At 39.8% G+C, this 14,981-nt stretch overlaps 1 protein-coding gene across 1 annotated transcript in view; it reads right to left on the bottom strand.

Annotated features, from left to right (window-relative positions):
- The window catches only part of lig3 (ligase III, DNA, ATP-dependent), a 19,875-nt gene extending 4,894 nt beyond the window's left edge, over positions 1-14,981 (bottom strand). The window contains exons 1-14 of the mRNA XM_003453439.5: positions 14,833-14,981; positions 12,620-13,200; positions 11,300-11,428; positions 10,375-10,593; positions 10,123-10,274; positions 9,830-9,996; positions 9,031-9,108; positions 8,032-8,200; positions 5,354-5,509; positions 4,233-4,364; positions 4,031-4,110; positions 1,439-1,526; positions 1,286-1,363; positions 1,031-1,154 (exon numbers count right to left, since the gene is read on the bottom strand). Coding sequence (XP_003453487.1) covers positions 1,031-1,154; positions 1,286-1,363; positions 1,439-1,526; positions 4,031-4,110; positions 4,233-4,364; positions 5,354-5,509; positions 8,032-8,200; positions 9,031-9,108; positions 9,830-9,996; positions 10,123-10,274; positions 10,375-10,593; positions 11,300-11,428; positions 12,620-13,172 — 2,125 coding nt within the window. The 5' untranslated portion in view covers positions 13,173-13,200; positions 14,833-14,981. The remainder of the gene's footprint in view (positions 1-1,030; positions 1,155-1,285; positions 1,364-1,438; positions 1,527-4,030; positions 4,111-4,232; positions 4,365-5,353; positions 5,510-8,031; positions 8,201-9,030; positions 9,109-9,829; positions 9,997-10,122; positions 10,275-10,374; positions 10,594-11,299; positions 11,429-12,619; positions 13,201-14,832) is intronic.

Genomic DNA, 14,981 nt, shown 5'->3' with positions numbered 1-14,981 from the left:
AAATGTCTGGAGAATACAGTCAGGAAATCATCTGAAGCTGTCCTTTTTCCCCTGCAGCACACAGCAGGAGAGATTTCGCATCAGACGAATTCTCACTGCTGGAAAAAAATTGTTCAAGAAAAGTTGCTGCCTGACTGAAGCGTGTGTGGATTAACTGGACTGTTACAAACATTCGCACTGCACAGATCATCGCAATCAGATGTCACTTTGTTAAAGGCCTTTAATGTCCTGACCGTGTCAGACATTTCAATTCAGTTCAATTCTATTTTTGTAGTTCCAATTCACAACAGCAGTTGTCTCAGTGGGCTATTGTACTGGAAGATAAAGACTATAGCCCAATGATCAGACAACCCAGTATAAGCTTGTACTTGGTGACAGTAGGAACAAAGAAATCCCTTTTACCAGGAAGCAGGAACAGCTATCTACCACAAGAGGGCGTAAAACAAAAAGAGCATAGAAAGAGACCACAAAATAAAGAGAAAGTATTCAAAAGTTAACGGCATGCAGTAGTGGCATTTAACCACACCAGGAGAGAAAAGAGGTGACTGGAGAAGTGCTCGGTGCATTATGGGAAATGTCCAAGCAGTCTGAGTCCATAGGATTATAACTAAGGAATAGTTGAGGGTCACCTGGTCCAGCCATAACTCTAAGCTTTATCAAAAAGGAACATTTGAAGCCTAATCATTAAAGATGGCATCTGTCTCCTGAAACAAGCTGGAGCTTCCACAGAAGAGAGAGGCCCTGACAGCTTTAGGCTCTGCCTCCATTCTACTTTTAAAACCTCTAAAAAACACAAATAAACCAGAGAAAAGTGCTCTGTTTGGATAATATAGTGCTATGAGGTCTTTGCATTCCTACATGTGCTTTTGTTGGGTAATGTCTATAGTTCAGCGATCCATTAAATGTGTGAAAATGGCTTAAATCACCTCATTTTATGGCGAAACAGAATTGTCAGGGTGAATAAAATAAAGCATCAAGAATGGGAAAAGACTCCATGCCTAATGAAGCAGATGGTTAAGGCTTTACAGACCGTTTGAGCCTTTCCCGTAGAAGGCTCCCAGCACCACCAGGTCAGCTGTGTCCGCCATCGCCCCTTCATTCAAATAGTCCTTCTTTACTTTCAGCCAGTGGCGCTTCCCTGGCTCATAGGTGCTCTGAGACAGGCACAGATATAAAGCCTCATCATCACAATGTTTCAGTTACACCTACAGTTTAAGCATAACTTGAGAAATTGAACAGTAAATAAATCTGATTAACAAACGTCGTCATCAACCAACCAACTCACCTTTACGTCTTTTAGCACCAGACCTTCAAGTCCCTCCCTGATGACACGAGTTATCATATCAGCCAGATCCCCTGCTCTCTGACACACACAGACACACACGTTTTTAACACGTGTACGCATACGGCACAAAGACACATTCACAGTTATACTTACAGTGACGTGCTTCATCTCTGAGAACAGGATCCTGTTGGGGACTTCAACCATGTTGTCATGCAGGAACTTCCTGCGTTCACACAGAGGCCTGAAGAAGACAGAAAGCCAGCGGACACGTGAAAGCAAGCGTGTGTTTTATTATATATAAAGTCATGAATGTAACTATATTTACGGTACTCCATATTTAAAAATAGAAAGGCTCGTCTGTATATCAGAAATGTGAAGGTTTAAGATGTTTAATTTAAAACATCTTCTAGTGAAACATCTCTAACAGTGACTCCAAAATGTTTCGGGGTAAGGAACTGCATCCTGGCTGCTAACACACACTAGATTTTGATTATTTTACTTAGCCGCTAATGTTAATGTTTAACTACATTTTACAAGGTTTAAAACAACAAACTAAAGAACACCAAAGGATAAAGTTCTTCCACAGAAAAATCCAGAAGGTTTCTTTCCGCAGTGCTCTAAAAGTTTGCCTGGGATTCAAACTCCACTCGCACGGGTAAAATCCTCTGCTCAACCTGCTGCATCCTCACCTCCACATTTTTGCTCTTTATAGTCCTCACCTGATCTGCTGTGCAAAGAGCTGGGTTATTCCACGAAGAATCAATTAGTGCCTCCCAACTGAACCCCACAGAATCAGCCAATGTTTTGGTACAGTAATTTTTAGTATACCGGTGTAAAATCGGCCAAAACAAAATATGCCCACCTATGCTGTGGCGGTCCATTGTGAATAAGGGAGCGGCCGAAAGAAGCTGCTTCTTTTAACTTTAGTATATTTAATAAAGGCATTCAAAGTTTTACCTTTATACTACGAAAACGCTCAGTTACAGGCCTTTGAAGTATCTAAGGGTGGGTGCAGCACTATTTCAGGACTGGAAAACACAGTTAAGCTCTGTGTAAATCAACTTTATACTCCATGTATTACAAAATAAAAGCAAAATGGTGTTTTGTCCTGAACCACTACTTCTATGACCAACTCTGAGCATAAATATCATTGGATATGTCACAGTTTTAATAGGAAAACTGCATCGTTTAACTTATATTACATACAGTTAGAGGAAATAAACACTGGAAGTCTGGATGTTTAATCTGTTGTCTGATCGTACACAGGAGGACATTTTTAAAAAAGTGCATTGTGGGTAAACTCACGGGGCTCATATCACCATGAGAGAGAGGTAATTAGTCAAAGCTAGTTATGGCTTATAAAAGGTCCCTTTTTATGGACTCTTTTATACCAGCCAATCATAGATTCTGGAGCCAATCCCCTCTGGCAGGAGGGAGTATTGGAGAAGTGCTCAGTGCATTCTGGGAAGTCCCCCAGTAGTCAGTGCCCATAGAAGCATAACTAAGGAAGGATTCAAGGTCACTTGATCAAGCCATAACTCTAAGCTTTATCAAAAAGGAACATTTGAAGCCTAATCATTAAAGTAAAGAATTGAAGTTTCCACAGAAGAGAGGGGCCCATGGCTCCATGCCCAGTGAAGTGGATGGTTTAGGCTTCACCCTGGACATAAAGTTTTTGAGTCACTCCCCTCTGGCAGGAAGCTGCAAACCCATCGGGATCAATACTTCACTGCATTCAAAAAGCAGCTTCTTTCCATCTGCAGCGGAACTGCTCAACAAAGCCTCCTCCACTAACTCACTTTATAATTAGTGTTTTCCATTAACACACCATTATGCTTATTCAGCCCATTAACATTTGCACATTGGACTCCACTGCCCTTCATATACATTTGAAAATTTATATTTTATATTTATATATTCTCATAGTCCCTCTATAGAAGAGCAGCTTAAGTATTTGCCAACAAACTGCAGATCCCTGGTTCGTTCCTGCGAGGAAGACAAATCCATTTGGGCTTGTGGCATGAAAAAAAAGTATGTACCAAATCAAACTCTACCTGAGCACACAACAAGTATGATTTTGTGCTTTTGTATCAAACATTCACTCACATTTATACTTGGATGAACATGCTGGACAGCAAACTGGGGCTCAGCATCTTGTACGAGGATACTTAGGCATGCAGACTGAAGCAGGGATCAATCCCCCAACCTTCTGATTAGTAGATGACCTGCTCTACACAGCTACCTTCGATATAATAAGGGAGCAGCTGAAAGTAGCCATTATATATTCTAATTTTTCTTTTGCACCACTGTTACACAAAGTCACATTACTTGTTTGTGTTAAAACTTGGAAATAAATGTGATTCTGGTTCTGAGGTTTGCATAAATTAATTTCGATTTTAAGGATCCTCAGACACCCTGTTACATGAACTACACTTGCTCAAGTGGATGTGAATTTGAAGGTCACTAGATGCTGAAGACTGGTCCTCAGTGTCCTTCATTAATCATTTCAAAGTCCCCTGTTCCAGACATACAAGCTCCAGTACTGATAATAAATTATTATTTTCTTTAAAAAAATCTTTCCATAAAACCACAAATTAACCACATAACAGTGAGTGAGCAAACCACAAGGACAGAGCAGCCTATTAATGTTAAAAACGACATGCTTGCATCATCCCCATAAGGGGTTACTCTGCACAGTGAAATGCAGTCATTTCTGAGACAAAGGCTGGATTGAAAGCGCATTACCTCTCCATGAGACTCACACCATTGAAGTAGATACAGTCGAAAACAAAAAGGCACACGTTGGCGTCTTGAAAGGCTGCTTTCTGAAGGGAGAGGAGAGGAGAGGAAGGTTTGTGGGGTAAAAGAAAGCCTGGTCCAAGAGGGAGAAAGAAAAAAAAAGCTGTGTGACAAAACAAAGAGCATGAAGTGGCTGCAGTGTTCTCACCTTGTGTACACCCAAGGTCCCGAAGGGCAGGGGTTTACTGGTCTTTGTGTCAATTAGGAGGACTTCAGCATCCAGTATCATGCTGTGGCCACCAGGAAAAGCCTGAGGGATGTATTCTTTGAAATGGGCCACCTGAAACATCAACACGGACACACACAGGGAGCTCAGTTACTGAGTGGAAACAAGTAGCATGTGAAACAACTATTACAACAAGATTTAGAAGACCAGCACCACGCCTGGCTGTAACAAGGTCAAACCTGTAAAAACACTAGGTTTCATTAATAAAGTGCATTATTATCAACCTGATCTTGATTTAAAAAAAAATGTTTTAAAAAGCAAAGATCAAATGAGACATTTGATGCTCGTGGTTCAAGCTTGTATCCACCTCTTTTATAACACTGTGGGGGATGATCTAAACAGTTCTCCGCCGTTATCATTCATCAGAATAAAGAACATTAGGTACCTTGGACTGTTGTAATTAGACTCCATTCCCACCCCCACAGAATGTTAACCTAGCATTAACATAAATTGCCTAATTACAGCGGCTGAGGCTGCATAATTAGCCATTTGGCTGATGGGCTGCAATGACAAGACGGTCACTCAAGACAAAATGTCTGAAGCCTTCAGGCTAGAGGACTAAAAGTGGACCGCAGACACCATAAAAACAAGTACCAGGCTTTCAAATGCCTCAGAAAGCATAGGCTGCACTTCCATAGGAGAAGCCTGGAAAAATACGGTGTATATACATCGCGCACAAGAGCTACATGGCTTTTTCCGACTTGTGCCATGCTTGGCATCCTCTACTTTATGATTGTTGTGAAGTGTGTTTTGTGTGCACAGAAGCATTTCAAAGGGCTAATGAACATGATGCAGAGCTATTTATTCCTGCACGTTTAAGTCTCTGTGCATCATGCTGAGAAAGCAAATGCTGGAAAATCACTGTGGGAAATGTCTGAATTTCACGCTGGGAAAATACCTTTAAGCTGCTAATCCTGCCGGGGCAAACCTGAACACACTGCATTCTGATGAGCATTGTTATATTAATCAGTAAATAGCTTCACGGACCGGGAGCCCGCACATTTGCATCTGTGCTGTCTGTGCATGTGCGCGATAAGACTGACTTTGTGAGGCAGCACTGGTTTGAGGCTGCGACTGAAGTAGTTGAAGTTGTCTCCGTTCTTGTGGACCTGCACGCGCTCGCCATCGTACTTGATCTCCGAGTACATCCCGTTGGGGCATTTCTTCATGGCGTACTCGATGGATTTACACGCCTCCGCCTGAAATCACAACAAGGAAAAAATAATTTCTGAAGTTCTAATTGCTTTATGTGAACTTACTTTTCATGAAAGGTTTCCTCAGGTTGATCCAATTTAAGAAAACAAACAAGAAAAAAAAGGTTATCAATCATGTAGGATTAACAGTAGATTCAACAATTTCCTTCACAATATGAGACCATTAATAAAAACATGCAGTTATTTTTGTGAGAATCACTAAGTTTGAAACCACGAGGGTGATGAAATTTTGTAAAACTTTGGGGGTTTAAGTTTATGTCAGTATACGCCAAAAAGAGGGCAAACGGTGACATTTATGTCTCCTCCTGGGATCAAACCAGGGATCTTTCAGGGTTTCTGTTGCTGAGAACCTTAGAAGCACACCCGGTTCATTAGAAAGTCTTGAATTTCTTTAATCATTAGGAAGTTTTGCAGGCCACTACATGATGTGGACATACAGAAGATGGCCAAAACTATAAAATCAAGAACAATTTTTTGCACATCTGTTTCACTGAGCAAAGGGAAACAACAATAATCATGACAACATCAATATCAGCACCCCGGTGGGTGTGTTTATAACCTAAAAATATTCAATTGATTATTTATTTGTGATGTTATTGCCATGACTTCAAAGTGACTACTCATTTACACAACACCAACCTAAATTACTCTTTTGTATCCACTGAAAGACGATCTAGCGCTTCATCTTCTGCGAGCTCATGTTAGGAGAACAAAGTTAAAACTAATAACACCGAAGTTTCTCGCCTGTGGATCGTTAGGGAACGGCCTGTGCTAATCATTTGTAACCTAAAATGCGATGCGGGGATAGCTGCAGTGCATTCCCATTTTCTTTTATTTGGTGTAATTAAAGGGCCGCTGTGTAATGTGCAATTTAATGGTCTGTAAAACACATTTTAAATCATGCTGAATTAATATTTGCATTTCAGGACGGGTTCGGGACAGTTACGTGTCTGCAGTGCAGAGTTATCTGTAGGATCCAGCTGCTGCGTGTCTGGCTGTCGAGTAACAAACCATCAGGTAAAAAACATTATATTCTCTAAATATTCAGACGTTTTAACTTAACATAAAGTAAACTTTGGCTCATGCTAAATCTTTAAGTAGGCTGCAAACAGACAGAGTGACTCAGCTGAATAGCCAGTCATTCTCTCAGTGAATGTGTAAAACTGGGACTGCTTTGTTTGGACTTGATGTATGGCCATCTTAACGACCGCTGCACAGAAAAGTACTTTTGCTCAGGAAGAATGACGACAGACAGAAGAGCTGACCTTCTAAACTGAGGATTTTCTGTAATCCACATCTTTTCCTTGCATACAGAATTGCAAAAGCCTTTGAGCACACATCAGATTTAACACCTCTAATCACTACATTGTGATGTTTCTGCAGTGAACCATGGCAAGCAAAAGTAAAAATAGCAAGATTTACTGCTGCAGAAGCCTTGAGGCATGCCCAAAGCTCAATCTACAAACAAGATGTTTGTCTAGACTATTTTAAAAAGAAACATGGAAGTACCGAAAGGTGAACAAACACCCGTGCTACGACGACTTCACTGCCTTTGATCAAAGCACGACAAAGTGACCATATTCTGGTGTCAAAATGTTTTCTACTGCTTTATCAGAAGCAATTGGCATTGATCGTATTCATAAATATCATTTTGTTTGTAGAATTTATGTGAAAACCACCATTACATTCGTGCATCTTACAATATATGTCACAGACAAAGACAATAATATAGGTACACCTTTAAATATGACTCCTCCATTAACAGAGCCATAAATGACCCCACTCGCTCATTTTAAATTGCTAAAAAAAACCAAACAAAACATCTGTTGTGATGATGATGGTGGCGAAGAGCACCAACAATTCCTCCCACAGGTGTTCAGTAAGCTGAGATCTGAAGGCTGTGAATGCTGCAGCATAGGATCCACATCATTTTAATCAAACCACTGATTAACCCAATGCTCTTATAGACCACTCCCATCAGGCTAGAGCTGCTTCCTCACAGGTTAAAGGTGATCACTCCAGACAACTTTATATTCATCTGTAGCGTCACTTCCCTCTAACACACAGCGGGGTCAGAGGTTAACTTTTTCTTTTAATTTGTTACCGTGTCTGTATCCCTAATTTATATCCTGGTTTATTTTCACAGGTAACATCCGTACCGTCCCCTGACATTTGTAATAAATCACCAAAATAAATGAGGACATTGCTTGGGGAAAAGCATCCTAATACTTATGTAAATATTTTAATTTTGTACTGTGCATGTGTGTCTCGTGTGATTTATGAGGTCAGAAAGGTCAGATGACAGACACCCTCTATTCCCTAATTGAGTTAATTAAGTTGAATTAGCTCACATAGTTTTTAAATGTGACTACTTTTTTTTTTTTTTTTTACATCACTGTGGTTCAAACACCTCAGCTTTGCATTCACATGAAGACTCAGAGAGATAAAAAGCAGACAAACACTGTGTGTATGTGTATAATTTGACACTTTTTATTAGGAATCCTTACCAACATGGGCTGGACGGGGGTCATAAGTGAGGCCTCGATAGTGAGGAGTTTCTTTGGTCCTGAACCATTGGACGCCTCCTGCTGATTCCTTAACACCCTTTCAATCACGTCCCCCAGATTACGCGAGGCCTTGAAGGCATCGTAAGCGTTTGGATCCACTGCATCCAAGCTGCATAAAGAGGCAATAATGACAGGCTGCTATTTAAAAAATGTAAATCACAGATCACATTATGGACAGCCTGCTTATCACAGGCAGGCTGGATCTGACTGAGAAAACACAGTAGTGTCCTTTCTCTCTAGGGCAGGGACGAGCAATAAGCTGAACTCAATTCTTCTCAATATTAATTTTGTCTCTTTATAAATTACTGGTAAAGTCCTTCACAATAGTCCCAGTTTGTCATGTGGTCCCCTTGGGAAAATTACTGCGCACCCCTGCTCTCTAAATGCCTTCACGCAGCATAACAGTGTCTAACAGATGCCCTCATTGTAGGATCAAGGATTTTGCTTTTTCAGTGCATCTGTAGCCTTGATTTATTCTGCTTATTTCTACAGAAGCCCACATCTCTTTACCTGAAATGTATAATTTATGACCAAAAAGAATGAAAGGTTGTTAAAGATCATAAATTACACACACAAGATGGTCATAGCCACCATAACGTTGCCCATTGGCCAGTAAAATCCTGGTATGCACTTTTTTTTGTCCTTTTTTTCTCTCTAATGAGGGCCATAATTTACAAAAATGATGTTATTGTGATCAAAAAGAATTGAAATTAGAGATTAAGAACATAAACACAGATGATGGGAGTCACAGGGTAGTTTTTCCATAACCTTCTTCACAGTCTGACTTTTTTAAACCGGAGGAGCTGCCCTCTTCTGGTCATTTGAGAGAATGCAGATTTAAAGCAATGGCCTCACTTTTCAGACTATCCATCTTTGCGTACAATAAACCTGCCTCTGTCATGTTCAAAGATAACAACTAAATAATCCAAAAATACTTACACGTGTTTTGCACCAGCGTTCATCTTCAAATCGTGCTTAATTAGGCGAACGATGCATTTCAGGTCATTACTGGTGCATCTGTAGGGAAGGGAAAATTCAGACTATTACTGTGAAGCAAATTCTGAAGCATTACAACATTTTAGGAAGAAGAAATCTAAAAGCATAAAAATGACAAATATAAAATGATCGGATTAAAATGCCTTAAAGTGATTAATGGAAGCTGCACAAAGAACCTGCTTCATTAGAGGCAGCTGAAAGATGAACACTTGAGCACTGCAAGTTCACTTTACTTGCTTTGTTCTATTAATGTTATATTACGCTAGCAAACCCTTTATTTGGTACAGCAAAAAAATAATGTCCATGTCTGTTTACAGCTTGCAAGATGCAATTTATGACAAACAAACATAGCCTGGTGTCTGCTGCAGCGGAGGGGAGAATGTCAAATAAAGATGTTGAGATAATGTACGCGTTTGTGTTAGACATGCCCGAGGCAGGCAATCTAGAAAGGAGGGAAAAGTACACAAATGCAGGCAATAGAAAAAGCCATAAGAAAAAAATAATAAGTGGAAGGAAATAATTGTACCATAAATACTGGAAAATGAAATCTCTAAGTACGTCTTCCTGCTTCTACGGAGCTATCGGAACTTTCACAGGCAGTAAAGCAAAGACGTCACGTGGAGAGGTGCAGCTACAAACACCAAGGTCAGCCTTATTGGGGTTATTTGTAAGAATTACCATATCTTTTAACATTTTAACACTCAGCCTGACTGATATAAAAAATGATTATGTGTTTTATCACTTTTTGGCAATATCCTCCAGCTCGTTCTGCTGCTCATCCTCCTTCGTCAGCTGGGAAAGTCGAGTCAGGGATGCGTCTACTTCCTGGATGGTAAGGAGACTTTTGGCAGCCGGGGGAAATGATTTACTCTCCTCAAAGAACATCCTCACCGTCTCAGACACGTCACCCTTAAAATGAAAAACAAAACAAAAACAGACACGATGTCAAGAGCTTGTAATTCTGCGTTCGTGTTAAGGGTCTGTCCACTTTGAGCACCGGAATATTGTAAGAGTGACGATTTATGGACGACAGACCTGCTCCAGATCGCGCACCATGTCATCCTGGTTGCTCCTGAATATGCGGCTGAAGAGTTTTACAATCTGCTTGTCATTGAGGTTGTAGACGCTTTTCACAACACCCGGCAGGAGCAATTTCACAGTCAGGTAAAGATCGCCGTGGAACTTATCTGGATGGAAGACAAAGGAGAAAATTCACAGAAATGCAAAGAAGATGACCTGCTGGATTTTGTCTGTATAAAGAAAAAAAGGTAGAAAAAGAATAACTACCTCCACTTGTGCCCTTCCTGAGGAACTTTTCAATAATCTGCGTCTTTGTATTGTAGCTGTTGTTTTCGGCCACCATGGCACAGAGCTTGCGAAACTCTCTGAAGAGGCAGTCTTTGTGCTTGGGGTCACAGAGCTGGGTGGACAGCGCGCTGCCTTGGCTGGCTTTGGCAGGGGAAGAGGATGGCCCAGGGCTGCTGCTGGAACTGCCAGCCTTTGTTGCTGTGAGGAGAGTGAAGGGGAACAGTGCAGAGACCATGATTTATTGATCACTATGAAGGGGCCAGAGTGGATTCTGAAAAATGTCAGCCTTTGTACTTAAGCCCAAATTCTCTCAAACACTGATACTGGCTGAAACCATTGTTTTCAGAGCACGCCATATTCATATTATTTTTATTCCTATTCTGGCCGTGGCCCTCAGACTGTAGTGCAAGAGTTTCCCTGCCTATTCAATCCAGTTTATTACTGGTGGCTTACATCGCCGCTGGGAATATGAAAGCAGTTTTGCTTCCACCTGTTTATTGCTTCAGTTTGCTGACTTGTGGATACCTGTAATTGAGCTATAAGCTGCAAAGGGAAACTACTAACAGAAAACCGCTTTAAAGATCCCACATAAGTTTATGTTTACCTTTCTAAAGTGTTTTCATTTTATTTTAATTAACGTATGCACTTAGGTCCATTATGGAAAACTGCCAGATTTAGCCACACAGGCTCATTTCAACCTGCAGTCCCTGGCAGGTTGATGACATTACTTCTATGCATACAAAAGACCCAGAAGCATATAAGTGATGTGTGTATTGGGTTTAGATACACAGTTGCTGGTGACCTTCTTGTGAATTCTTTGTATGTTAACACATGTAAATTAATAATTAATAAAGACTGTTTTTTCTTTTTTCTGAGTTACTTGAATTTCGACATCATAACTCACCAGTGAAGCCTGAAAACTTCCTTGGCGCATTGACAGATGGGTCAGCAGGAGGAGCCATCAGCTGACCGGTGGTGTTCAACTTGGCCTGCACCTTCTTTTTTGGACTTGCATTAACTTTGGCCATCAGGTCTGCAAGACAAGGCGAGTGGCTTTAGAAGAAAGAAGACCTGAAATGCCCTAACTTACTCATTTAATGTTGACAATATACCAGTGAGATCACACATAAGTGATGTGTATGGGACCTAGCTGTCACAAGACTACATATCAAAGAGTTTGCTGTATAATGCTATATGAATACATAAGCCAGGACATGCCTACAGTCTTTATGGCTGTTTGTTCATTATTCTGTAACCTGCATTTAACAGCTTACACAAGGAAACCAGAGAGAAGCAAAGAAAGCACAAGTTGCATGTATGCCCTAAATCTATACACAACCTATGCAAGTACCCAACGCTGCTTACAGCATTTATACTTGTGTCTCTGTTGCACTGCAACCAAAATGCTAGCTGCTGAGTTTCTGGCTTCAAGTTGATCCACTGTCTTCCAGTCAATTACAAAAAAAAAAAAAAAAAAATCAAAACAATTCACAATTACAAAAATGTTCAGTTACATTTCCAGGGAGGCATACATCAGGTTACAGCGTAGAGTTTCAAAGGGGTTTGCTCCTGCATAGATTTAACATAGATGCATAAATCCAAATTAAATCTCATTTTGCCTAATGACATAGTTTAACTATAAATAAATATATAATAAATGGGCGAGTCAATTACTGACAAATATTTTTGACACATTTTGCAGCTTTAACTTGACAAACATTAAGTAAACATGTTGTCATGCCTTCACTGAAAGGCCATCTAATTATTTGTACGGGTCCAACAGGTAAGTTGGCATTGGGCGGGAAGATGTGAGCCACACCAAACATGCAGTCAGGCAACTTTAGCAACAACAACAGCAAGAGTTCTCGTGTGTGTGCGCCACTGGGTTCATATCAGTATCCCACATGTATTCACAATACTACTACTATATCAATCAGCTGCTGCACTTCAACTGATTTGCGGGACTGTGAATTTAAATTTCAAGAATAGATCAGGCCACATCAAAAGTGCACTGCAGCCGAGATTCACTGATTGTTGACTTTATGAACACAGGAGCTTGATCTGATTCCAATAATAAGTAAAATTTTCCTTTGGCCAAGGCTTAAATATTACCTGTGAGCAGTAGAAGGGTTTAAATATACAATAAATGTATGTTCACAGACAATTTTTCTGTATAATAAGCATTTTAAAAATACGAAATTTACATTTTGAGTGTCTTTTGTACCTGAAACGTGTTTATTTATAATCTCCTTGTCGTCGTCCTGTAATTCCTCCCAGCCCTCCAGGTCGGTGATGTCCTCGATCTTCTTCGTGGTGGCTCTGGCTCTTTCCAGCTTTTCGAATATACACTTCACATGGTACCACTCTTTCATCTCCCCTGCAGACTCACTGAAAGGGTTTGGCACAATTTTGCCTATGCGCACTATTCCCTTCTGGATTTTGTCCTTGCATTTCTTACATCCTGCTGTGCCACGTTTGGCGTATTCAACGAGAAACCTCTGATCTGCCATATCCGGCTGATTGGAGAAACTTCGATGCAGGAAAAACCAGGGAGGATAGTTTGGGAGAAGACTGTGCTTTTGGGATACTGAGGAAAACGCAGAGATTTTCCTTGTAAAATGTAACTCATGAAAAGACAAAGGTAGACGCTCAGCACATGAATAGACAGAAAAGGCCCTACACAACCTGAAGTATTTCTGACATCTAACAAGTTTTCCAGGGGGATTTAGGACTACGCGGATAGTCTTCTGAAGCAATAAAATGAGAGTTTTCTGCATTAAGTTGCAATGATGAACAGTTCAGAACCTAAAAAAAGCAAAAGGACATAATGGTTAATGACACAGCTTTCTTTTAAATACAAGGTACCTTAATATACTAAAAAAACTCATGCTAACAGCTCTAATAAAAGGTTTACTGACTCAGCAATATTTTATGCATTCATTGCAAGTGTAAATTTCCTGATTCCAGTTAAGCAGTAACATTGCTTCCCACTGCACATTTACAGGGCTTCTGCAGGGTTCATAACAGCAAATGCATTACTTTGGATCCCTTTTTAAGGCAATTTAATACATTTTATAGTTGTATAATCCAAAATATTAAAGATAAATGGAAAGCTAGTAGGACCAGTGTGACAAAACATTATTTGTAATATTTCAGTACTTACTTAAAATCATATGAAAATGTTTTTAACGACACAACTGAGTTATTTCATGCAATGTTGACCTAAATCAGTGCAACTCTGGAGCCACATGAGTCTCTTTGATCCCACTCTCGTGGCTCCAGGTGGCTGTGACAAAACAATTAGCAATCCCTGAAGAAATGGACTACGAACCCAACAAACAAACAAACAAACAAACAAACAGCCCCACAAAATTAAACTTAGACTGGTCGTTTTTTGTTTGTTTTACTACTTCTAAAGATATTGTGTTGCTATATGTTTTATTGTTAAAACAGGCTACTTTTGCATTTCAAAAAATTTTGTTGGTAATAAAATAGATAAAAACAAAATAATACTTACAAAAATGCTATACAAATAGCATTATCATAATGAAAATGCTAACAGTACCAGATAAGCATAAATAGGCTACAGCAGAGTAGCCGCATGTGTGAAAAGATTTTTGTTTCTCCACCTATTAGTAACGTTGATAGGCTGACTTATAGTAATGGGCTGTGTAGCTTTCCTTATAAGTCTCCAATATCTTCTGTTGCTCCATTCAGAGTTTTTAAGTTGAAAGAAAGAAAGAAAGGGGGGGGGAAAGCCCTACATTCCGACGATAAATTACACAGATTTCACTGCTCTTGCAAAAGTAAAGAAGGAAAAGGTCAGGATGCTCCATACATAAAAAAAAACATGACCTTACAATTCTCTAACACAAATCTACAGAAAACAAAAGAGCACAAGGATTACCCTGTTAGACAGAACAAAAAAAGTAAGACTATTACATGTCATATATGAGCTTTCGAATAATGGCAAACAGCTAAAATTTAAAGGATTAACAAACACAGATCGATCAAAGTGCTCTAGAGTGTCACTGGACAGTTTTTCCATCTTGTTTATTCTTTACTGTAGTGACTTTAATGCAACACAATGTTTTCAGTTCAAGGCTAATAAAGGATTTTGGAAAAGACACACAAAGTACACGTTGACTTATTTTAATATTTACGCATATTTGAAATAAAACAAACAAACACCATGCCTATTCAGTTACACAAGCGTGCATTTTTAAATGTTAAAGTTAAGCGCACCTCCAAAACATCCGACGTGTAAGTTTGATGACACGAAGGCAAGTGGATATGCTCACTAACGTTAGCATTAGCAATGCTCACTTTGTTCTACGCTCACAGGAAATTATCATGTCTACTTAATAGACTGCACACCAGTTATCACAAATACTTTAACGTGCTGCTAACAGTGCTACACGTGTTTATGTACTGTACCTTAGAGAAGCCGAGTAAACTGTAATAGGACGCTTTAAACTGCTAGCAATCCTCATTGTTGTTAGCCAACAGCCCAGCGACGTTAAGTCAGCGTCATTGCAATTTAAATATGCAAAACACTTCCGGTTTGGCTCCGCAAAAATAAAAGT

This window comes from Oreochromis niloticus, linkage group LG10 (assembly GCF_001858045.2).
Source record: "Oreochromis niloticus isolate F11D_XX linkage group LG10, O_niloticus_UMD_NMBU, whole genome shotgun sequence".
NCBI lineage: Eukaryota > Metazoa > Chordata > Actinopteri > Cichliformes > Cichlidae > Oreochromis > Oreochromis niloticus.
The sequence above is the reverse complement of the archived record's forward strand: the minus strand, read 5'-3'. Positions and strand labels throughout refer to the sequence as shown.